Source organism: Sinocyclocheilus anshuiensis, unplaced genomic scaffold (assembly GCF_001515605.1).
Source record: "Sinocyclocheilus anshuiensis isolate Anshui unplaced genomic scaffold, SAMN03320099.WGS_v1.1 scaffold1581, whole genome shotgun sequence".
Taxonomy (NCBI): Eukaryota; Metazoa; Chordata; class Actinopteri; order Cypriniformes; family Cyprinidae; genus Sinocyclocheilus; species Sinocyclocheilus anshuiensis.
In genome coordinates this window covers 651,222-677,091 of record NW_015540988.1, presented here as the reverse complement: position 1 = coordinate 677,091, position 25,870 = coordinate 651,222, and the positions used below count along the sequence as shown (strand labels likewise).

The 25,870-nt window shown below is 36.6% G+C and overlaps 3 protein-coding genes across 5 annotated transcripts in view; 2 read left to right on the top strand and 1 right to left on the bottom strand.

The window, feature by feature from the left end:
- The window catches only part of tet1 (tet methylcytosine dioxygenase 1), a 52,800-nt gene extending 48,342 nt beyond the window's left edge, over positions 1 to 4,458 (top strand). For both annotated transcript variants that reach the window (XM_016488418.1, XM_016488419.1), the window contains 4 exons: positions 940 to 1,029; positions 1,144 to 1,281; positions 1,391 to 1,703; positions 2,923 to 4,458. In XM_016488418.1, coding sequence (XP_016343904.1) covers positions 940 to 1,029; positions 1,144 to 1,281; positions 1,391 to 1,703; positions 2,923 to 3,899 — 1,518 coding nt within the window. In that variant the 3' untranslated portion in view covers positions 3,900 to 4,458. The remainder of the gene's footprint in view (positions 1 to 939; positions 1,030 to 1,143; positions 1,282 to 1,390; positions 1,704 to 2,922) is intronic.
- A 5,523-nt stretch (positions 4,459 to 9,981) lies between these two features.
- On the top strand, positions 9,982 to 16,839 carry eif4e1c (eukaryotic translation initiation factor 4E family member 1c). Of its 2 annotated transcripts, none has more exons than XM_016488421.1 (7): positions 9,982 to 10,070; positions 11,144 to 11,235; positions 14,620 to 14,715; positions 14,832 to 14,895; positions 15,113 to 15,226; positions 15,313 to 15,452; positions 15,682 to 16,839. In XM_016488421.1, exons 1-7 carry the CDS (start codon positions 10,053 to 10,055, stop codon positions 15,794 to 15,796), a joined length of 639 nt encoding a protein of 212 aa, XP_016343907.1. In that variant the 5' UTR covers positions 9,982 to 10,052; the 3' UTR covers positions 15,797 to 16,839. The 2 variants fall into 2 exon arrangements, with proteins under 2 accessions (XP_016343907.1, XP_016343906.1); XM_016488420.1 differs by having other exon boundaries at positions 10,029 to 10,121.
- A 1,692-nt stretch (positions 16,840 to 18,531) lies between these two features.
- Positions 18,532 to 25,398, bottom strand: LOC107690177 (transmembrane protein 150A-like). The gene is made up of 7 exons (XM_016488422.1): positions 25,206 to 25,398; positions 23,684 to 23,731; positions 23,526 to 23,597; positions 23,370 to 23,437; positions 23,099 to 23,229; positions 20,145 to 20,322; positions 18,532 to 19,257 (listed from the first exon to the last, which is right to left on the bottom strand). The coding sequence occupies exons 1-7, from the start codon at positions 25,268 to 25,270 to the stop codon at positions 19,073 to 19,075; spliced, it is 747 nt and encodes a 248-aa protein (XP_016343908.1). The 5' UTR covers positions 25,271 to 25,398; the 3' UTR covers positions 18,532 to 19,072.
- Between the last annotated feature and the right edge of the window lie 472 nt (positions 25,399 to 25,870).

Genomic DNA, 25,870 nt, shown 5'->3' with positions numbered 1-25,870 from the left:
CACATTTCATTACACCAAATACACAAAATAATGTTCTTTTTAGCAGCATCATATGACCCCTTTAAGTAAATTATCCTCATTATTATACACTTTCAGCCAATTCAAGTGTCTGATTTACAGTGGCGGAACAATGCTGTGTAAAGTACGGCAGATTGTATACTCTGCTGCATCTTCTTCATACAAGCTTTAAAAGCCATCCTGCAAGAATTGCAAGATGTACTATGAAAACCTAATATAAACAATGATAACAGTGGTCGCAGTGCACAAATTATGTGCTGTATGAAACATTATTTTGTGAATAAACAAAATACATTTTACTGAAACTAACATCTAGAAGTTTGGTGTCAGTAAGATTTTTTTAAAGAAATTAATACTTTTATTCAGCAAAGATGCATCAAATTGATGAAAAGTGCAAGTAAATGCATTTGTAATGTTAAAAAAGTTTGTGTTTTAAATAAATGCTGTTATATTGAACTTTCTATCCATCAAATATTTCTGAAAAAAAGTTTCTACAAAAATATTAAGCAGCACAACTGTTTTCAACATTGATAGTAATAAGAAATGTTTCATTAAAAAAACCAAATCAGCATATTAGAATGATTTCTGAAGAATCATGTGGCACTGAAGACTGAAAATTCAGCTTTGCCATCACAAGAATAAATTAAAATGTATTTACAGTCATTTTAAATTAAAATAAAAAAAAATATTAAAATACAAAACAGTTACTTTCAATTGTAATAATATTTCACCCTATTACTGTTTTTACTGTATTTTTGAATCAAGTAAATCCTTGCAGCATCCATGCTGAGCATAAGTGATGTTATTCAAAAACAGAAAAAAATCATACCAACCTCAAATTTTTCGAAAGATAGAGTATTTATGCTTTATGGTCATTTTATTTCATCTTTCAAACTACAATAATGTTTGATGTTTGGTTAGGAGGAGAAGTTGGAGAAATACTTGCAGAATCTGGCATCAGATTTGGCCCCCGTGTACAATAAACTTGCTCCTGTGGCCTTTCAGAACCAGGTAGGAATTACATAATCAAAATGTCACAATCTGTCACAATGTTAAAACTGCTCTTAAGCAGAGCTCAACAGTAAAAATGTTTGCTAAGTTAGTTGATGATCTGTAACCTGTCAGGTGGAGCAGGAGCAGCAGGGGCAGGACTGTCGGCTGGGCAGGACTGAAGGTCGACCGTTCTCTGGTGTGACTGCATGTGTGGACTTCTGCGCTCATGCCCACAGAGACACACATAACATGACCAATGGAAGCACTGTGGTGAGTCTCACTTCAACTGTCAATGTCATTGTCCTTCTAATACCTTCTTTTTTTCATTTTCTGACATCTGAGATAAATGAGATATGCACTTGCCTCATGTGAACTGCAGGTATGTACTTTAACCAAGGAGGATAACCGTGCAGTGCGGAACATTCCAGAGGACGAGCAGCTGCACGTCCTGCCGCTCTACAAGATCTCTGAGACGGATGAGTTTGGACATGTTGAGGGCCAGTGGGCCAAAATAAAGTCTGGGGCACTGCAAGTCCTCTCTGCTTTCCCAAGAGAAGTAAGGATGTTGGCTGAGCCCGTCAAATCAGCACGCAAGAGGAGGATGGAGGCTAAAAGAGCCCATGCTGAGAAACTTAGCGGCCTGGACAGTAAGCGGGGCACTCCTGTGAAAGTGAAGAACGAGCATCTTAAAGGTATATCCAGTTCAGCCTTCCTTCTTAAGAGGCATGCCATTTTCTTGATGTGTACAAGTTGGTTTCAGGCAGGGGTTTTGATGTAAGGTGGAGGAACATTCAAAATGTGTAGTGCTGGGGAGGCTCCAGAAACAGTTTAAAAACCCCTGGTTTAGGGGGCATATACACTACACCATTTTCAACTAAAACAGAAAATTTCTTATGCATTTTGGCCATCTATTTGCACAATAAGCCTTTTGGGGGTCTGAAAATGCAAACTTTTGAAAACGGGTTTCAAGGTGCAAGTTTTTAAAAACGATACAGTTTCGTCTCTGTGTAAACAAAAAAAATTAATTTGTGAAAATGATGTGCATACTTGTGTGTTGAGTCTATAGGAATGCGTATGTGCGCAGGCATGTAGTGTTTCTAAACATTTCTAAAATGCAAAGAAAAAACTTTTCAGTTTTTAGTACATTGTTGTCGTGTAAACGTACCCTTATGGTGACCTCTAAATCAGGACGTTCCAGTAACAATCAGTTTTCTGTTATCTGCAATATTTCAGTATTTTTGTTTTTTATTTCTTTACAGTAATTTAATTCTTTATAGTTCTTTATAATATTCAATTACACATTTTTACATTTAGATTGTTTACTATCATCCAACACTCACTTTAAGATCATCATTGCTACTAATAATTATTTATAATTATTTTTCTATTATTATTTTTGAAATATTATTTAATAATTATTTGATAAATAATTTAATAGCACAGTTAAATGTAATCTTTAGCAAATTTCAAAATGAATATCCATTTTTCATGCCGTACATTATAATGCTGCGATGCCTAAATTCACTTTTAGCATTTTAAATACATTTTACCTTTTAGATAGTTTGTTTGTTTTTCACATCTTCAGTCATAACATGAAAATATTTATTAGTTTATTGGTATCGGATAGAATTTTCACTTTTTACTATTTCCTGAAACCAGATATATACCAAAAGTAAATTTCAAGAATAGGTTTCTCTTAGTAGCCAAAAATAACCCGGATAACCACTGAGATTATAAAGTATGGATATATGATGGATATGTAATGGGAATGATTTTAATTCATATTGTAAATTAAATATACATTTCTCTTGAGAATAGATCATTAAATAGGGGCTGTTGTGCCACTGATTTATTCCAGGAAGCTTTTGGGGACTTTTCTAATCTACATTGTTATTATTATTTTGTCCACAGGTTTCAAACAAACCTCTGTTGAACATTCACCATGTTTGGAAAAGGATACTCGTAATTTAAGTTCCAGCATGCGATTATCTGGTGTTCCAGGCATTGGAGACCAATTCTCAGACTTCCGCTCTACTGTCCCGTACAACCAGAGTAACATATGCCGCACTCCTCCTGTGGCCTCCAGCTTTGGCATGTCCACACACCCAGAGTTCCCTCGACCGCATGATCCCTCAAGAGGAACGGGCCACAGCAATGGTTCTCCTTCTCTTAGACACGGACTCGAGACCATCAGGCAGACGTCTGAACCGTTAAGAAACTCGTATCCGAACGATCCTCTGAGAACGAATTCAAAATACTCTCCCTCGTTCAAATCCGAGCCTGAGGAGATGCGGTGCTTCCAGGGCGGCGCAGCTCCCACCCCGCTCTCCCCGCCCACAGCCGAGGGTCTCCACAGTCGCTTGAACCTGGAGGACCACCGCAACCCTCCAGATACGGCGCGACCCCTGACCCCAGAGGTGGGTAAAGTGGAGGAAGTGTGGTCGGAAAGCGAGCACAATTTCCTCGACAGGGACATCGGCGGGGTCGCGGTGGCTCCTTCCCACGGCTCTATCTTGATCGAATGCGCTCGGCGGGAACTGCACGCCACCACTCCCATCCTGCAGCCCAACCGCACGCATCCCACCCGCATCTCGCTGGTCTTCTACCAGCACAAGAGCCTTAACACTCCGGGCCACGGCCTGCAACAGTGGGAGGCTAAAATGGCCGAGAAGGCCAGGGAGAAAGAGGAAGCCGAGCGTCAGGGACTCAACAACAGGTCAAAGGAGATGGATTCGGATACGGAGAGTGAAAACGAGACTTATCCGGAAGAGAGACACAAGCTTCAGGTTCCTACCCGTCAATCGCTAACAGTTCCGCGTGACAGCGTCGTCATGTCAGCGCCCTACTCCCTCACGCACGTCACTGGGCCTTACAACCGCTGGACGTGAAATTCTCCGTGCTTGTCTAGCTAATGCCTTACCTCAGCTAGTTCTCATCCTTTCATGCCCGTTTTTACGTGTGCTCTTCTTCAGTTGTCCTCTTCATCTCAGCTTTTACGAAGAAATAGACTACCATTTGTGGGTTTTTAACTGTGAGTTTTGGTGTGTATGTCTGTGTTTTTTTTATTGTAAAGAGATGGTGCTCAGAACAGATGTTATAAAACTGGTTTTATACATATAGATGAAATTAGTGCATAGAAGATGTGATTATTTATTCTGATCATTTTCAAGACTATTTTGTAATTTAATTTCTGGTCCAAGCCTGTTTACTGCAATAGGAGTATGTCATCCTTGAAATGACGTGTGTAGTAAACACTCCGAATTGACATTGTCAAATGTGAATTCTATATTCTCGTCTCAGCCTTGGGTGCTGTCTTGTCCGACACTCGGTAGTTGCTATTTTATGCTGCCATTGTAGCAGTAAGGTTAAATGACCAATATGAACCACACATGGGTCATTACAGGTCATTGGTAAAAAGGTACATTGTTCCGGCATTGTAATCAGATTACTTTTTTCCAAGTAACTAGTAAAGTAACAAAATATGTCTAGTTACTTTTTTTTAAATAAGTAACGCAAGTTATTCACTGACACCTCTCCTGTCCACGTGTTGAGATAAACTGGGAGTTCCAGAGGCTTATTAATTTCACTTTTGGTGTGAAATGGCCTTTACAGTTGCCAAAAATATAACTTTTGAGGTTTTTGTTATTAAAAAACAAATAACCAAGCCTAGCACAGGTGACGCAAAAGTATCGTAATGCATTACTTTCCATAAAAAGTTCCAAACTAATGTAATTAGTTACTTTTTTATGCAGTAATGCAATATTGTAATGCATTACTTTTAAAAGTAACTTTCCCCAACACTGTTGTGAGACATAGACATGGCATCATTTCAAAAAGCACTTTGTATCTTCAGACCAACTTGACCTTTGAAGTTTCCAATATGCACGTTTGGTTTATTCATCTTCAAGTATCTCCGGACACGATTTTTGGTATCATGATTATGAAACTTTGCATATTTAAGCAATAATCATGGAAAGTTTTATGCTGCATTTTGATTTCTGGCACTTATGTACAATTTTATATTATTTGGTCCCAATTTTTGAGTTTCTTTTTTTTTTTTTTAACTCCCAAAGAGGTTGAAACATGACTTGAAATAGCTTAATCATTTTATACAATTCAAGCGTGTTAAGTTATGTTTGAACGAATTTACTGTATGTTTTTCACTGGTGCTTCTGAAGACATCCCATGACACCTCCTGAGATGTCATTTCATCTATTTTTATTGCTACCTAGAGCATTTTTATTTGAAATCAATCACTTTTTAGTGCGAGGGCTGGGGTGGATCAGTGTCTGCGCATTTTTATACGCAAGTATGTTTGGTTTTATTTAGGTGCATTGAGTGAAAAGATCAATTTTATGACAAATGTAATTGTATATGTATCCAGAGGCCTAGTCAAGATATTGGCTCAAACAAAAGGTTTACATTACTCTTACATGAGGTTTAAAGTGAACATACGGCTAAGAAATGTCTTGTTAATTTCATCTTTATGGTGCTAAAGAGTGTACGTCAGTGTTCAGAACCATTGTACACCCAAAATGCTGTACTTCAGCACTTGAAACAACATCTTGTCATGTAGGTTGTGAGAAACTTTACACATTGTCTCTGAAAATGTGTTTTAACTAGTACTCTAGCTGCGACAAAGATAGAAAAGCTCAACAGTAACCCAATGTGAGCCTATGTTTTGGGGAACTTGAAGTCACAGAGTGGCATGGGTACATTCACGCTACTGTCTCTTCAATTAAATCTATTTTTGCTGAACAATGATACTGTTGTTTTTGTGTAAAACCATCATGTGTGACAAAAAGAAGATGATATTGTAACCCTGAGCTGAGTTTGTGTATAGCTCAGGGAAGGTGCTCATCAGTGGTGCTTATTCATAGTTCCCCTAGCATTGACAAATCACATGTAGGTGCTGCACTAGTTCTGGATCTTTCTTTTTGGCCGGTGCTGAATGTTTTACTCAGCTTGAATATCATTAGATCATGCTATATTATTGAGTGTTTTTCCTCTTGACTTTATGTGGCACAAATAATACTATGACCTCACAGGCCCCTGATGGTAATTGACTGACATTGAAATGCCAGTACTATGAACGTCAGATAGCCTAAGGGAATTACCAATGCAATTCGATTCAATGCTCACTGATTTTATGCATTTTTCTAAGCTATTGTTTTCCAAGCTCTTGTTTTATGTGAATTATGGGTTGGTTTTTGTGTCGCTGGTTAAAACAAACTGCATTTCTGTGTAAATTACAGTAGATTTATAATACCATAAACTCATTTGGTTAGATTTGGCTCATGTGATCTTATTTGAGTTCAGATGATTTAACATGGCTCTCATTGCAAGTCTGGTAAAAAAATGCAAATGCATGTTCCTAAAGAAAAAAATGTGTTACATTCCTTTTTAAGTTAATATATTCACATTAGGCGTCTCTTGCATGTTTTCCCTCTTTTTTGTTGTATTTTCCCTCTTTTCTCAGGTCTCTCTGCCCATGTAACTTTGGACACAAGCTTCAACGATTTTTGCATTGTCTTACAATTAAATTCTCCAAAGTGTTTATTTACTTTTGGTTATGTTTTGTTCCCTTACAACATCTTCATGTATATTATCAGTTTGACAATTCTCGTATATGTTGAATGAAAGCTGAAGTGTGTAATTTCTGCTCCACTAGCATCATCAAACAAAACTGCATTAATAATAATGACTATTTTCTGGCAGTTTTCTCAGATAGTCAGGCAAATCGATTGATTAATCCAATGCTGTTGTGTTGGGCCGGTCTTAAGCAATGATTTGATAGCAGCTAAGAGATGCAGATGTTACATTTTTGGGGAATTAAACCTACCATTGGCTTATTTACTTATTTTTTTTATCTGAATATTGAACTAGAGTTATTTTAACATTGAAAAAAAAATGACACACTTCAGCTTGAAGTATGAATGTAAGCCATTACGGGCACTTTTATAATGTGGAATTTTAAACCTCTTACCTACAAAACAAACAAGAAGATGACTTGAAGACTTGTTCATTTTGTGACTTGAAATGATCTGTCAAGGAAAGAAACACCAGCTTTTGAGATTTTACTTTCAGAAAATAAAATGCACAGTAGTTGTACGGTACATGTGAAGTGTGAGGCTTTTCCATTTGCACATTTTCTGCATGATTTTGCAACTCTTGTATGCACCCAAATAGCAGTTTTTCACAGCCCAAACACATTGCTGTCTATCTAATACATTCTACACAGGACATAGTAACAAAGTATAAGAGAAGTCATGTAGTAGCAATTCATCAAGCATTTCAACAGTATTTCCATCCCACATATATTTTATATTGTGTATTTTCAAGAACATCAGATATTTTGAATAGATTTTTGAAAATATCTTGAACGTTAGTCAGTTTGAACCATGCTCAAATGTGTATTTGGCTCATATATGCCAAATGTGTTCGGTAATATCAATTCCCTAACTATGTTGTCATAAAGAGTGAGTTTCCTGGCAGAAAAATCAAATGACATGGAATTTGAGAGAATCCACTCTCGGTTATAAACGATTTTAAATCAACCCGCACAGTTGCACATGAATCTATAGGACAGTTAATTATGACATGACACCAGATTTAGAGCTTTGGCTCTTACAGTTTGTCAGGAGTATGTTCTCCAAGAGTACACCATAACTCCAACAAAAATAGTGCATTTCAAAATCAACAAACAGTTTCTAGTGCCCTCTATGGACAGTATTTGACAAACTGTGGTGTGCATCCTGAGATGACCCTAACGCCCATGTTTTGTTAAATTTATATTACACAGGTCTGCAAAACTCAAGAATCGAATTTCCCTGAATAAACTGTCAGGATTGTCTCCACGTAATACTCACCATGATTACCTTGCAAAAAAAGTAGCTTATTCCAGTGCTGTATAGACCTACTTCTTTTAAACTAAAAATAGCATACATACTTTAAATCCAACTTTTATGTATTGAATAGAGATTAAATTTATACTTAAGTATACTTGGTTTATAACTGACATTTACAGAAAAGTCTGAATTATGCTAGTATGCGGTATTTTTTTTTCCAAGTATGTACATATTTTAATGCACTACTTGTATATATATACTATTTCAATACTTCTTAGGAGAAAGATGTCCTAATTAGTTTATAAAAGTATACTTTCAAGTGTAACAATAGCAAACTTTAAATATAAAACTATAGTTTAACTTTGTGGTTAGTATAGCAGCTACACTATAAGTCAATTTAGGGATATTGTTAGTTAACAATTTATACTTCAATCCATTTTTTTAGTTTATGAAAGTGCATTTTGACGAATACTCTCAGCAAATTACTACTTTAATAGTTTGTATACTACAAGTTGTCTTGAACGTATATACTTTTAAGTGAACTTAACATCATACTTGGTTATATTATATTTGCACCAAGTATGCACTGAAAAAAATGGAGTGTATTCATAAACTAAAATATCAGCAAGACGTATATAACTTCAGGGCTAAAAAAAAAACACTTACAGTAGATGTACTTACTAAAAAATTTCTACTGTGAACACGTAAAGTACACTTAAAATATACTTTTATGAAGTCAAAAATGGGACATAGTACCACATAGTACACGTACAAGTACACTACTAATATACTGATATTGGTATACTTAGTTGCTACATAAAATATACTTCAGCTTTAAGTTTACTTAATATATGAACTTGAAGTATACATCTTCCCTGACACATTAATGATCTCTTTTCATTCTCAAGTCATCTGTAAATCCACTAATTAAAGCACCAATTACTGTCAAGCAAAACTGAAGTATAGTGGACATCTCTTTTACAATTCCTGACACCAGACATTTTAGGGCCAAAATATAAGGTGGAGGAATAAAATCTAAACAAACCAGCTTCTCTGGTTCCTCCCAAGGGTTTTTTATCTCTCTCTTTACTATACTAAACATCTTGTAGACTTTGTTTCTCCAATTCCAGTACACCTGGAAAACGTATCCTGGAAATGTCATGCAGATGTTATGAGAATGTTTGAGGTGAATATGTGACCGGTGCCATAGATAAACAGATCTGTACAAATGATAATGGAAACAAAGATAAAAGAGAATATAAAGGAAAGTAGCTTTCCAAAAGCTTTCTAAACAGCAGCTGCATGTGTGATTTCTGTGGGTCAGCAGGAGAGTCGGGCAGACACAATTGGGGAAGGTTAGGGTGTGCACAACTCCTGCTGAATGCAAGTGGATCCTTCTGTGTAGGAGTTTGGAGTGTTTTAGGCTGAAGTCACACATCCAAGCCTCTTTTTGCAGTCTGGACTGGAATACACATTCTGAAGCAGACCTGATCGGTCTACAGAACGAAACCACTCAGAAATGTGAGGATCCCATGCCACTGATGTTTCAACAGTATTTAGGTTGAATTACTTTAATGAGACATAATATGAAAGTTATAGGCTGTTTATATTAGGAGTTTAGTTCGTTATGTGGAGATTTGGTTAGATATAGGCCTATAACAAACAGTACCAAAATGTTCCATGTTATTACCAGCTTATTTGGACAATGCTACAGTACATGGATGAGTAAGTCACCCAAAAATAATATTAAAAAATATATAAATTTCATTTTGGATAAAGAAAATGAAGCCTATGTACGCCCAAGATTCATTGCATTGTGAAATTATTTTCTTGGCATTAGTGGTGCTTTTCGTTACTGTAATACAATTACAAATTAAAGGAAGTATTCTTTACCATTCGAATATTAGCATTACAATAAGATTATTTTGACCTTATTTGTTGTATTTAGTTGAATTTTATTAGTAATAAATAAATAAATACATTAAAATTGTTGTTGTTGCATTAACCATCACTACACTTGTTTCCTTACAATTACACAATAAGATTTTAAGCTTCTCTTGATTTTATGTGTATGTTTCAAAATAGCGTTTTTGTCTCCCGCGTCCAGCGCGCGTGAGCCCAGCCAGCTTCCGTAGATTCTGAGCGCGTGCGTGACGCAGCGTCCCACGGTCAGAAGAATTGTTCACAGGCAAGATGGCGACTTCGGAGCCGGTAAGTGGGAGCGGGCTTCTTTCATTTAGGGCTTCCCAGCGACCAGAAATGGTAAAGCGGCGTCTGTTGTGTTGTCTGCGGGACATGTTTAAACAGTGAGCAGCACTGTTAAAAGCTGGAGGTGTCCTTCATGCGTTCAGTGGGGTTTCGGGGCGGCACTGCTGCTGGTGACTAGAGACAGACAGGGAGGGTCCGGACAACGGCAATTCACCAGTCCTCACACCCGTTAACGGGTCACTTCGGATCGGCGGAATGATACTCTAACGCTCTTCGGGTGGATGGTGACGGGTTTTTCTCTCGACTCGGCTCGACGTGATGAGATGAGATCTCCAGACATCTGGACACGTGTGCTCGTGGCTAACAGTGATCGGCTAGCGCGCTCAGTCGTGGCTGCTTAATACGCTTCATAATGAATCATTTCAATGAAATGTGACTTTTCAGTGTGCACGAATGCATTACCGTGTAGTTTGACTCCGAAAATAGCACGATAGTCATTGATCGCTGAAATAAGTGAGCATGTGTTCAGAGAAGCTTAACTTATACCGTAGCCGACAGTAGAGGGTGTATGACTCCAAATTGAACTGGAAATTCGATTTACTAACTCTATAGTGTGTGATCGGAGCTACACTGAATGAAGAGCACGCTGTGATCGAGTTGTCTTGGTAACAGGCCTGAAGGTCCAGTCAGTCTTTCTGATGTCCAGGGCTTTAGGAGCCAATAGTTTGCTATTGCAACAGCTGTTTCCATTTAGTATCTTTGCTAACTTACTTATCCAGAGATCTCAGATGATCCTAGAGCACCTTTAACAGTGAAGCCAGGCGGACAGGTGTACAAAATGTGCTGTAGGTCAGTTTAAGGTGTCTGGGAGGATCAGGACTTTAGCATTGAGGTGATTGTTGGGGTATTTGTGTGGAACGACCCTTAACTTTCTGTAATCAGTTTTCCCACCGTCATGGAAAATCTAGGAATTGTAAAATAGTTGTGGAAATTACTCTGCTCTGTCGCTTTTTGTGAAGTGAAACTTGCTGAAGTTACTGGAAATTACATTTTTCTCTTGTTTTGCATTTATGTAGCGAGCAACTGAAAATGAAGAAGGCCGTGCTGATAGTCCTACGACTGCTGTGACAAGTCCTGAACAGTACATCAAACACCCTTTGCAACACCGGTAAATTCATTTCTCTTCTTTGTGTAGTTTTATCTGATGTTCCCAATGCAACACATCTGTAACATGCTGTACTGAGCACAGGTAACTTAATTCAGTCCTCCTAGTGCATTAGGGGGTCTATGTGGTCCAGTCGTCATGCAGCCATGGAGAGATCTTTACCAATATCTAAAGAGCAGCATTGTGGCCTGTATGATGCAATGTTTATTAAGTGATGGTGAATATGAGGAGCATAAAAAATGAAAAACTGAATTGAAAATTGGAATTAATTGACCAATTTTCTAGGCAGTATTTATTCAAAATCACTAAAACGAGAGTGCACATTTTGGCCTATGCCTTTCACAGTTTCCACAAAAGTTTTAAGCAGCATGAGCACCAAATTAGCTTAGATTGATTTCAGAAGGATCATGTGACACTGAAGGAATGGCTGCTGAAAATTCAAGAGATAAGTTAATTTAAAATATTAATAATAATTCACAGTATTATTATTTATATTGTATTTTGATTAAATAAGTGTAGCCTTGGTCAGAATAAGAAACAAATCTTGAGGACCACAGACTTTTAAACAGTAGTGTATATTTCTGTCTGGTTTATCTGTACTTACACTTGCAAGTCACTGTAATTGTAAAGCAGATTGTATTTGGCTTAAATTTTAACTTGGGACATATTAAGAAGATGTGATGTTTACAGATCTAGTCTTGCGTGACATGGTGCGTAGAGAGTTACATTTTAGGTGGCAGTAGTGTTTAGTAGGGTTGGGTATCGTTTGGGTTTTTTCCGATACCGGTGCCACATGAGCACCAAATTAGCTTAGATTGATTTCAGAAGGATCATGTGACACTGAAGGAATGGCTGCTGAAAATTCAAGAGATAAGTTAATTTAAAATATTAATAATAATTCACAGTATTATTATTTATATTGTATTTTGATTAAATAAGTGTAGCCTTGGTCAGAATAAGAAACAAATCTTGAGGACCACAGACTTTTAAACAGTAGTGTATATTTCTGTCTGGTTTATCTGTACTTACACTTGCAAGTCACTGTAATTGTAAAGCAGATTGTATTTGGCTTAAATTTTAACTTGGGACATATTAAGAAGATGTGATGTTTACAAATCTAGTCTTGCGTGACATGGTGCGTAGAGAGTTACATTTTAGGTGGCAGTGTTTAGTAGGGTTGGGTATCGTTTAGGTTTTTTCCGATACCGGTGCCAAATCGATACTTTTAAAACGCTTCCGGTGCCTGAACCAATACTTAAAAAAAAATTAAAAATTACCCAAAATAGGATGGATTGGCCATTATTGAGCGCTATAAACACCTTTAATGTCTGTTTCATTCATACTAGACGCCAGAGGGCGCCCTTGCGCAGAAACTCCACATGAGTATCACAGAAGGAAAAGGACTCAGGAAATCCCTAATATGGACAAAGGCATTGTTACGGCTGTAACTGAGTAAACAGAAGATTTAAATGTTTTGAATGATAAAACAAAGACACTGAACACTTGACTGCGACAATGTATAGTTTATCTGTATTTTCGTCATAATTAAGTATATTTAGAATCCATTGCTAATCGACATAGCCTTTTTACCATATGCTTTTTACACAGAAGGCTACCTGCTGCCATCAGAGCAAGTGTAATTATTGCATTCACGCGCTCCTCGATGCTCTCATTTCCCGAGTTGTGCTTTTAAGTCGGAATGTGAAAACAACATGGACACTCGCGTTACTACAAAGATGTGTTGGATTTGTATTATTAGAGCTATCCGACTTGCGTTCATGAATTTTCTCAGTCGGGAAATAATTTTTCACGTGAGGTGCCGGTGATGATGCTTCTTACGTCCGTTTCGGAGAACCAGAGAACAAATATTTCAATCGATCGCTCAAGCATTGGTGGCACCGAAATCTGCGTTCTGATTCGGTTCTAGTACATACCTGTTACATAGGGTTTCGGTACCCAACCCTAGTGTTTAGTGTCTTTCTGAGCTCAAAAGTCATATGAGCGATGCGGTGGCAGTCCGCCAGCATGCTGCAGGAAGTGCTGAGCTCACATGTTGAGCTGTCTCATTCCAGCCCTTTCTGCCTTTTCACTGCCCATTGCTTATTCCTGTGATATTTAGATCTGTGGGGACCTTCATTCATTATGAAAGCTGTCTCTCAGTCTACTGAAAGATAGAGTATAGAGTAGCATTCACATTTCAGCTTGTATGGCAGTCATTTTTTTAAATGTTCATTCTGCTTCATTCCATTGTTCACCACAGGTCAGTACAGATAACCCTGCAGTATCAGTGACAGGGTGCATCTGTCAGATCCCCAGTTCTCTCTGCTGCTTTCATCAACCTCTTATTATATGACTGATAACAATAGCAGTTTTTGTTTAGTGGAGCTGCATTGTTTCTCTGCCCTTTTTCTTTTATACTTCTGGATAGAATGAAACATTGTTGAAGGTGAAAATTCTTTTTTGTTCTTTTATGCACTAGATGTTTTTGAAATAAGTTTCTTATGCTCACCAAGGCTGCTTTTAGTTGATCAAAATTAAGTTAAAACGGTAATATTGTGAAATACTATTACTATTTAAAATAATTGTTTTTATTTTAATGTGTTTTTAAATGTAATTTATTCATGTGATGCAAAGCTGAATTTTCAGTATCATTACTCCAGTCTTCAGTGTCACATGATCCTCTCAGAAATCATTCTAATATGATGATTTGGTGCTCAAGAAACATTTCTTATTATCATCAATGTTGAAAACAGCTGTGCTGCTTAATATATATATATACAGTATATATATTTTTTTTTGGGGGGAAGCTGAGGCTATTTTCAGGATTCTTTAGTAAATAGAAAGCTCAAAAGAACAGCATTTATTTGAAATAGGAATCTTTTGTAACATTATAAATGTCTTTACTGTCACTTTTGATACATTTAACGTGTCTTTGCTAAATAAAATGAATCATATTGTTTGCATTTTTTTTTAAATCCTTTTTTTCCTATTACAAATATCAGTAGTTATCACTAGAACAATTAGATTGAAAAGTTTAATTGAAAAACAAACATGAATTTGAGAATGATTGGTATTAGCTTTAGTGACAACTCCATGAGTTTGTGTGAAAACTAATGATCATATTCTCGAACATGATTCAAGATGAACTAAAGAACTTGAGTTTCAGTATCATCATTTCAGCCGCTTACCATCTGTTCAGAGAATCACATGATCAGTGTATACTATACTATATAGTAAATAATACTGTAACCTGTAATATTTCAAATTTTTGTAGAGCAGCCATGGTTTTCCATTGGTTAGCAGGACAGTACGAGTCATCTCTGCATGAATATTATATGAATGACCCAAAGAGACCTGTGCTCACTGTGCTTATTTATGTCCCTGCAGATGGGCTCTCTGGTATTTCAAAAATGACAAGAGCAAAAGTTGGACAGAAAATCTGCGTCTCATCTCCAAGTTTGACACAGTGGAAGATTTCTGGGCGTAAGTGTTTTTCCCTTCTCATATATTGAAGTCACATTATCATCCCTTTTTTTATCTTATAACAAAGCTTGAAAATTTGAATGGCAAATTATGATGGATTTGACTTGACTCCTCAGATTATACAATCACATACAGCAGCCCAGTAAGCTTGGATTTGGCTGTGACTACTGTTTATTTAAGGTAAGATCAGGAAGTGTGTGTTTATATGGCCAAACTGAAATCTGTGGTTGATTATTAACAAAACATTTTATTGCAAAGCAGGTGCATTTTTGAGTTTCTGTGGGCATCACTCTGGCCACGTGTGATTTTAATTATCTGCATGCTGATAAAAAGATGAATGTTAGCAATTTGCAAAAATGACAAAACGCTGATCTCCAGATTATTTTGTATGTCTCAGGATGGTATTAAACCCATGTGGGAGGATGACAGGAATAAACTTGGTGGAAGGTGGTTAATGACCCTCAGCAAACAGCAACGACACAATGACCTTGACCGCTACTGGATGGAGACAGTAAGACTTGCTTTTTTTTGGCTCACGTTTTCACATGGATTAGTGGACAGCTCGGTGTGCATATTGACTGTCTGTGTTGTTTGCAGCTGTTGTGTTTAATTGGAGAGTCCTTTGATGAAGCCAGTGAAGACGTGTGTGGAGCTGTGGTCAATGTCAGGCCAAAGGGGGATAAAATATCCATCTGGACGGGCAACTGCCAAAACAGGGACGCTATCATGACGATAGGGTGTGTTGCTTACTTTGTACAGTCTACACATAGATGCAACACATTAAGGAATTTAAAGCACAAATAAGAACAGATCAGATGTTTCCACTTGGTCTAACATTGGAAAGACAATACCGGAGTGTGATATTCCAACCTGAAATGTTTGTTTGATGTAAATATGCTGATATCTAGCCGTTTCTGTACCGAAGCCTTCATCGTGACAGTGAAATCTGTTGTTCTTCCCCTGTAGGCAACAATACAAAGAGCGTTTGAGTATCCCAATCAAAACCCTCATCGGATACCAGTCACATGATGACACCTCTAGCAAAAGTGGCTCTACAACAAAGAACATGTATTCAGTTTGAAGAAAACTCATTTCAACTCATTGTAGGTTTATAAAATTTCAAATTCGCATCACATTAATACTTTTGAGTTGTCAGCTACTATAATGTCCTTCCTTTTTAAGAAAAGAAAAAACGTCAAATATGTAAATGTAGTGCTCTCCAGCCTGAAATGATCAGCACCGTTACCATGTGGATCAGGGGACGTCTGCTTGTTTAGACCTGAGAGAGGACCGCATCAGCTAAAGCTATACGAGTTGAGCTAGATGTTATTGATATCATTTTAGTCGTTCAAAGGACTAATCGAGACTTACCTAGCTGAAGAGGTTCTAAGGCTTAGATAAGAGACATAGCGTTCTTTGCTTTAACCTTTCTTTCTCTCACGCGTCACGCCATGAAGTGTTTCTCACCGTCAGATGAACAAATAAACCCACACGGACGTTTTAAGGGCCCAAACTGTTTTAACATGCTTTGGTTGGAGGTGTTTGGCATGAGAAGTGATTGCAGAGGCGCCTGCAGACTGACTGATCCTAAAGGTTTGTAAAGGATTACTTTTGCTCGCGCTCCAAGTTTGGAATTTGAAGGAGTGGTCATTTATTGTTTCAGCTATGCTGGAATTGTGGCATCTTGCTTGTAGACCTATCTAAGATTTGCGTTTCTCCCCTATCATCTATTTATGATATATGCATTGCAGTTGCAACTATGTAGTGAGAGGAACACCATGAAAATCAAGCTCCTGTTTTCTTTCGGTTACTTTTTGAGGTTCTTAGCAATGTACTGCTTGCTGTTTTTTTTTTCTGTTTTTTTTTTTCAACTATTTATTTATTTTTTTACAGTGTATTCAGTGAATGCCTGTACATACATGCTTTTTAGGTTTGCTACCACTTTGCCCCTCATTGATACTGTAGACATTTTCTAGTTTGCCCCAATCTTTGGATCAGTGAAAGAAGAGAGGATATTCATTGTGAATTTATTTTGCTCATAATGTATCTTTATTATCTGTAATTCCAGGATGTATATTACCTTCTTTCAAAGTAAAGGTTATGTGCTTTGCATTAACATTTGAATTTTTTTCCCTGTTTCTTTATTCTCTTGAGTTCAAACCTACTTGAAAGTTAAACAGTTGTGTTATGTGTTGTCATCAGCGCAAACGAATTTATAAATTAAATGCAGTGGCCAGGAATAAACAGCTAAAGTTATGCCATAAAGAAACTACATCATGGGTTGCAAAGCTTCAACGTCACCATCACTAAGCTTTAGACAACTCTTCCAGTCTAGTTTGCAAGAGCACCATTATAAACACAGCAAAACTGTAAAAGCGGACTAGTGAGTAGATGAGTTTTCCTGTTTGGTGTGAAGATGTTTAATGTCCCTGAAAACCCCTTTTGTCCCATTTATCTACTTGTTAGCAACTGCCTTCAAGATGCTTAAAAATCACAAGTTGGGTATTGCTGATGCATTTTATGTTGTAGAATAAAAAGTGTAAATATCTTGAGCTTGTGTTTGCCACACACCTTAGATTTTGGGGAAACCGAACCTTGAGTGCACAAATGCTAACTGGTTTCCAGGTTTTAGGACTCATTTCTGCACTCCTTTCAACGCTATTCTTTAGCACAGGTCCAGAGTCCTCAGCTGCATCAGTGTCTTTGTCTTATAGCAGAAGTACATAACCTTTCCAAACAAAGTCACTCCTCCACTCTGAAAGTTCAAAAGTTTGAACAAGCTGTCTTGTATCTCCCCTCCCTGTTCTGGAAGTTTCTAAATCATGCAGTATTTGAGATTGTATAGTTACATAGTAGACTATCTGTGAAAACAGTTTCGAGTCTTCATGGCCAATACATATGAATACATTAGTTTCGCTTTCACAATGAAACACACGGCGGCCTAGAGTGAGCGGAGGCTGGAGGGCTAGAGTGAGCTGAGGCGGGCGGCGGATTCGAAGAAGGAGTGTCCGGCGGGCTTGCGGCAACCACATGTGATGACCCCGGGCTGGACTCCGCTTCGTCCACGGTGAAAGCCGTTCCGGCAATCCACAGCATGAAGTTGATGTATTTCATTAGCGACCAGCACGGATCAGCTCTAGGCATGAAGAAGCGGATATTGTCCTCTTTTGGAAGGCCAAACAAAGTAGTTTCACTTTCACAACGAAACACACAGCGCCTTCACGACATGGTGGCAGCAACAACAATACTACAGCGAAAATAAAAGTTACGCCCCTTTCTTTGCGTGAACATTTGGGCGGCGTTATGCAAATCTTCCCACATCGTGATGTAGACATGTGGGGGCGTGTTAGAACGAGCCGTTTTAGGTAGGCGTGGCTGACTCTTAACTTTTATAAAGAATATCTCTTTACAGATCTTCTTTATGCACCAAGAGCTTGTAACACTCCAAAGAGAAAGGAAAAATTGAAATCGCATCATATGACCCCTTTAATAATAAAAATGGCAGGAAGAAAACTTTAGATGATTACCCCATTAAACCTGAAAGTGTAAAAAACTTGTAAAACCTGTACAACTATAAAATGTCAAACTATCATACAGAGGCAAAAAATTGAGCACTTTGTTGCTTGCTTTGACACAGCAAATAGTTTTTGCATTGTAATTCTCTGTTAGTAAAAAATATCAGGAGTTAAACTTGATTAAATCTGACCCTTTCTAATATAAATAAGGTCGTTTCAGGTAAATTGGACCACTTATCCATAGCCATTCACCTAAATTCACCCTATATCTAGAGTCTTGAAGTTCAGACACAATAAGGGATAATGGAAAATAATTTAATTTGAGATAGACCTGTGACTATGAATGGATTATTCTTATCTTTTTCTACATAGACCTTAGAACACTTTCATTTCTGACAATTACACATTTCCTGCAAGCAGTTGATTTCCACATTATCAAGGGATTGAGTGATTAGATTAAAAGTGTGAGGTAAACACTGAACAATCATTTAAACAGCATGCACCGACCAAGTTACTGTTGCTCACAGGAAATCTAGATACGAGATCAAATATTGCATTTGCAAGGTATTTTCCTATAGTATTTTTAAAGTAAAGATGATTAGAAAGAAACTGAGAAATTCAAAGTGCCTGTTGCTCCACTCTGAGAAAAAATCAGAGTATCCTGCTCTAATGTAAATCCAGTGCTTGCTATCTCAAGGAGTATGTACATTATATTACAACTTCAAAAGTATGTGCAAACCCTTTACAAGTCTTCAAAAGTCCCCTGAGTAGACCTGCAGCTTGAATGAGGTTATATTTAAAATGGTTTATAAGATCCATAACGAAAAAAAAATGTTTTAACATTAAGACAAAATGAGAGGTTTCTCTTCTTTCTTGGCTAAAAGCACTGAAAGCATTGATGAGGAGAAAAAGTAGAATTCCACAGTGTAGCTGAGTTCATAGAGCTCCAGATTGACACACAGAAACCATTCAAAGACAGCAGAGATGTGCCTGAAGAAGTAATCCTCCTGGATGAAGAAGATGCCATCTGATGAAAGAAGAGTTATGGAGGAAAAACAAATGTGACAACTAGCTATAAGGGACAGTTCTTCAATGACTCACCCTCATGTAGCTCCACACCTGCCTGTGGAACACAAAAGAAGATATTTTGAAGAATGTTGTTAACAATAACAGGTAGTGACAAAAAAATAAATAAATACAATGGGAGCCGAAACTGCTTATCAACATTCTCCAAAAAAATCTTATTTTGTGTTTCACAAGAAAGAAATGCATACAGGTTTGGGTAGACATGAGGGTGAGTAATATAAATGACAGAATTGAGTGATATGAGTCATATAAATGACATTTTTAAACATGACGAGCTTTAAACAATATACAATCTCCCTGAAAAGTTTTTTCATCAGAGAAACCTGAATACGATTTTTTTTTTTGAGCAGCAAATCAGCATATTAGACTGATTTCTGAAGGTTCATGTGACAGAGATAATGAAGCATTGCAGGAATAAATTTAATTATATTAATGTATAAGATATATTAAAACAAGACTTATTTTAAATTGTAATGATTTTTAACTAATAGTTTTTACTGTATTTGTAAGACTTAGTGAATGTACGCGACTTCTTATTAAAACATCAATCCCACATATGTGAATGGTAGTGTACTTTTTTGAGCCTTTTAAATCTATCTTTACATAACGTTTTCCTAAATGAGTCTCTGCTTTATTTCTATAAAATAATATTACTTTATTTCTATCAAATTGTTAGGGCCCGTGTATATCTAAAGACACCTGCAACTACAACCGCTCTTCCTTTTCACCTGTATGTCATTCTTGCTGACCTTAGGATTTTTGTAAGCATGGACATACTGAGCCATAATTAATAAAAATATGCAAAATATTTTGAGCATAAAAGGATACAGAGGATGGTGGCAGTAATCTGGATCAACGAGGAGACGATGCGTAGAGGGTAGAGAACCCGTTCACATCCAGTCATCATACATTTACTAGTGAGGGAGGTCAGGATGGTCATGTACAGACACACAAACACAAAGCTCACAGCAGCACCCAGGTAATGGAGCAACACCAGCTCTGCTGGCTGCAAGAAAACACAGGAAACAATGTCTATTCATATCTATAAGGTCATTTCACTACACACTCTGAAAAAAAAGGTGTTTCACATTGATGCCATTTAAGAACCATTGTGGGTTTCTCAAAGTACCTTTAAGTTAACAGCTCTTAAAAGAACCATTTTTTTAATTAATGTGAAAAACATTTAAAAAATGTAACAAACTGTAAAGAACCCTTTGTGTTATGGAAAGTTTCCAAGAATGTTAAAGGTACTTTAGATGTCAATACAGTAAGTAAAGAGAATGTTTCAGTTAATTCTGTTTTAAACAAGGATATGTAATTACTATGGAATTACAAGTTTGTGATGTGGTTGTATAGTAAAAATGTAATTAAATATATTGGGGGGAAAAAACAGGTTAAGGTTAAATTAACAGGTTAAAACAGTCTATCAACCATGCAAAGAGTTTGTTTTGTGACTCCACCTATGATTGACTTCACATGAATGTTGTCATACAACCTGTTATCTTATATACATGGTTAAGGACCTTTATTTTTGTCTGTTTTTTCAGAGTGAGGCCACTGAAAGTAAGGATAGTGTTAGACTCTTTTGTTAAGACCATGTCACCTGAGAATCCCTTTATTAAATGAATAGTTCACCCAAATATGAAAATTAGCTAAAAATGTTCTTAGCCTTAGGCCACTTAAGATATAGATCAGTTTGATTTCAAGAAATTTAGCACCACTTGTTCAGCATTGGATCCTCTGCAGCGAATGGGTGCCGTCAGAATGCGACTCCAAGCAGCTGATGAAAACACCACAATAATCAATAATCCAGTCAATTAACATTCTGTGAAGTGAAGTGTGTGTTTGTAATAAACAAACCCATTATTAAGGTGTTTTAACTTTAAACTGTGACTTCTGGCCAAAATAAGTGTCCATAATCCATAATAATGCTTTCTCATTCCCTGTTGTCCTCTCACATCAAAATCCACCAAAATAATTGTTTACAACTGTTTTGGACTGTTTTCACTTTGTAAACGGTGCTTGATCTGTGCATATTTCTCTCCAGATTCACATGAGACAACTTTTTCACTGGAGAAAGCAATATTATGGATAAAGGATTCTAGTACTTTAGAAACAATGTTTTGAAGTCGATGGATTTGTTTCTTACAAACATGCAGCTTTTTGCTTCACAAGATGAGACGATGCGTAGAGGGTAGAGAACCCGTTCACATCCAGTCATCATACATTTACTAGTGAGGGAGGTCAGGATGGTCATGTACAGACACACAAACACAAAGCTCACAGCAGCACCCAGGTAATGGAGCAACACCAGCTCTGCTGGCTGCAAGAAAACACAGGAAACAATGTCTATTCATATCTATAAGGTCATTTCACTACACACTCTGAAAAAAAAGGTGTTTCACATTGATGCCATTTAAGAACCATTGTGGGTTTCTCAAAGTACCTTTAAGTTAACAGCTCTTAAAAGAACCATTTTTTTAATTAATGTGAAAAACATTTAAAAAATGTAACAAACTGTAAAGAACCCTTTGTGTTATGGAAAGTTTCCAAGAATGTTAAAGGTACTTTAGATGTCAATACAGTAAGTAAAGAGAATGTTTCAGTTAATTCTGTTTTAAACAAGGATATGTAATTACTATGGAATTACAAGTTTGTGATGTGGTTGTATAGTAAAAATGTAATTAAATATATTGGGGGGAAAAAACAGGTTAAGGTTAAATTAACAGGTTAAAACAGTCTATCAACCATGCAAAGAGTTTGTTTTGTGACTCCACCTATGATTGACTTCACATGAATGTTGTCATACAACCTGTTATCTTATATACATGGTTAAGGACCTTTATTTTTGTCTGTTTTTTCAGAGTGAGGCCACTGAAAGTAAGGATAGTGTTAGACTCTTTTGTTAAGACCATGTCACCTGAGAATCCCTTTATTAAATGAATAGTTCACCCAAATATGAAAATTAGCTAAAAATGTTCTTAGCCTTAGGCCACTTAAGATATAGATCAGTTTGATTTCAAGAAATTTAGCACCACTTGTTCAGCATTGGATCCTCTGCAGCGAATGGGTGCCGTCAGAATGCGACTCCAAGCAGCTGATGAAAACACCACAATAATCAATAATCCAGTCAATTAACATTCTGTGAAGTGAAGTGTGTGTTTGTAATAAACAAACCCATTATTAAGGTGTTTTAACTTTAAACTGTGACTTCTGGCCAAAATAAGTGTCCATAATCCATAATAATGCTTTCTCATTCCCTGTTGTCCTCTCACATCAAAATCCACCAAAATAATTGTTTACAACTGTTTTGGACTGTTTTCACTTTGTAAACGGTGCTTGATCTGTGCATATTTCTCTCCAGATTCACATGAGACAACTTTTTCACTGGAGAAAGCAATATTATGGATAAAGGATTCTAGTACTTTAGAAACAATGTTTTGAAGTCGATGGATTTGTTTCTTACAAACATGCAGCTTTTTGCTTCACAAGATGTTAACTGATGGACTGGAGTCATGTGGATTACTGTGACGTTTTTATCAGCTGTTTGGACTCTCATTCTGACGGCACCCATTCACTGCTGAGGATTAAGTGTTGTAATTCTAAATTTCTCCAAATCTGTTCTGATGAAGAAACAAACTCATCTACATCTTGAATGGTCTGGGGGTGAGTAAAATTTCTGCAAATTTTCATTTTTGGGTGAACTATTCCTTTAAGAATTGTTGTAGTGATTTGTCAGCGCTTATACAAAAAAAGAAGTAAAATTACTCTACTGTACTTACATTGCAGTTCCCTGCCATGAAAGCACCCACAGACACCACACAGCCTAAAATCATTGCAATCTTACTGAGAAGAGAATGAACACTGTTCCTGTCCAGGATGTGTGCATGATGGAAAACGCAAAAAATCAGAACTGTGCCGACAAAGAGAAGATGTATTACACAGATTGTCTCTCTTTAAACCACAATACAATTCACTACCATGAGTGATAAAAATGTAATTATATTGAATGCATTTGTCAAGACAGATGTGAAACATAATCTGAAAACCCACACAAAAATGAACCAGCATTGATTGTTGCTGTGAAAAGAGAGTTTTCTGGAAAGTTTGTTCCACTTGTGCTGCAAAATAACAGAAAATGCCCGTCATTCTTTTGGATTATGAAATGGAAAATAACAGGTGTTTTAGAGGTTAATGTGTTTTACAGACCTTATGGTGGGAACATTATTCAGGGTGCAGCAATTCCCTGTTTCATTTGGGTGACATGAATTTCTGTATTCCCTGTTACATTAAAAAAAAATGTTATAATGAAACATGCATAACAGAATGATAAGATTAAATACTGCTGGTTGAACTCATCACTTTACCAGTTATTAAGTGAGCAGACATGGTTGAAACTTAATGCAAGTCCGTATCTGTAAAGACAAGAGAACTCTTTACAACGCAAGTCATTTTGAGTCACTTTGATTTGTTTACAGAGGCATATATTACACTGTTCGGCATCATATTTGCTGAATGAAATCCAATATTGGTTTCTTACTAATTTTGTTGTTCTAATTCCAAATGCCTGTTTTGCTGAATCTGTGTGATTCAGATAATTTTTGCTTTTGACAACCATTTGTAAGGTGAAGAAAGTTTGTGTTAACCCTAAATCACCAGAAAAACTGCCACAAAGACATGATTCCTGTCTTCCTTTGAGCCAGCTTACTAACTATTTGTTCCATTCACAGCCTGTAAAAAAAAATCTGTGACATTTAAGGTAAAATACCGGCAGCTGTGGTTGCCAGAACTTCACCGTAAAAAAATGACTTTTTCTTTTTCACTTCCAAAAACGTATTTTTAACAGTATTTTACTCTAAAATTACATTAAATGTAATTACCTTTATTCACCGAATATAGTATGGAAACTTACTGTTAACCAGTTAACAGGTTTTTACTGTAGCATTTTTACAGTCTTTTACTGTTAAAATCACAATCATTTTTTACAGTGTATTTATGTACTGTATAAATGATTCTGGAGAATCTGACATTATTTTATGCCACTCCTTGCAGATTGTAAGTTAAATGATACATTTTGAATACTTCTTTTTGTAATTAAAACTTTTGAAAATGTTGTAATTAAAACATTTGATTGCTTTTGTTATTTTGATAGTGCATTATGTAATGTTTTATTGATATTTTTTAACTCGGCACAATCAAATTATAGGCCTTTTTATTTGCAAATCATATTTTTTTTCAAGTTGCAGAAAGAAAATAAAAATAGTACTAAAATTAGACCCAAAATACTGTGCTTTACTAATTCTATTCAGTGTTCTTGCTCTAGTAGATGCATAGGGATTGTTTAATTAGTAACCTGGAACCTGTTTATACAGCATGACTCAGAAATTGACGAGCATTTAACAATGTATGTGATAATTTGTCTTAGATCAGACTCCCCTTCCAGAGAGCAGAAAAGACCAGTCTTGACTTGTCATTGAGTTTTTCTGATCCTGACTTTGGTTACTGAGTTTAACGTATAATGTGCCTTGACGGTTATGACATCAGCACTGAAATTACTTGCCTCTTGTTGTTAAACTTGTTATGCAACAATCATTTACACGTCAGCACCAATGTCATAATGTAGATATTAATGAATTATGACTGAAACGTAAATTACGATTAAATCTATGCCTATCTATCTTTCTATCAATGAATCAATCGATCTATCTATCTAGCTAGTATTCTCATCAACAGTGAAGAAATATAAGAAATAATAATAGTAAGGCAAAAATGTGATCAGTAATAAAAGACTGTAACAAAAACCTCTATCTGAGTATTAATTAACAATACATTTGCAATAGGCTATGTCATTTAAATTGAGAGAAATGGCAAAAAACCTTGTGAACTCACACTGTCCAACACCCGATGAATGAGACGGCACACAGAACAATTGGAAAGATAACCCAAACAGCCATGTTTCTTGGAGAAAGTTGGTTCAAGAATAAAATAAAGTGCTGATAATCTCAAAAATGAGCCTTCCACGGAGGTCTTGAAAAGCTGACTGACATATTAGCCCCTCAAAAACACGTAAACGAGTCCTTTAGCATCTTTCACATTTCTGCTGGCCTTACCGGTTTACTGTCTCTTCTACCAGATGAGCTACATTCTTACTTAAATACGCAAAGGAAGCTTTGAGACATGCCACCACATCCAGCCACTCCTCCTTCTTTAAGAGAAGAGAATATAACAGCCACAAGGCAACTGTAGTCGAGTCCACTCAGACTTGTCCCAGTGTTTACTTATGGTCTTACTCATAGCTGTCCTGAGAGCATGTTATTTAAGAGCAGTGGTTCCCAAACTTTTCAGGTCAAGTTCCACCTTCAATCAAATCAGAACATCTAAGTGTCACCTAGTCACAACAAGGTTACCTCGAAATTTTTAAGCATTAAGCAAATTTACTCTCTTTGAATGCAGTAGGACTGTGAAAAACAGACACATATTACAATATTTTGCTTGATATCAATAAATAAATCATAGGCCTACTGCTGTAAAAGCCTTTTCAGTCCTTTGTGTGG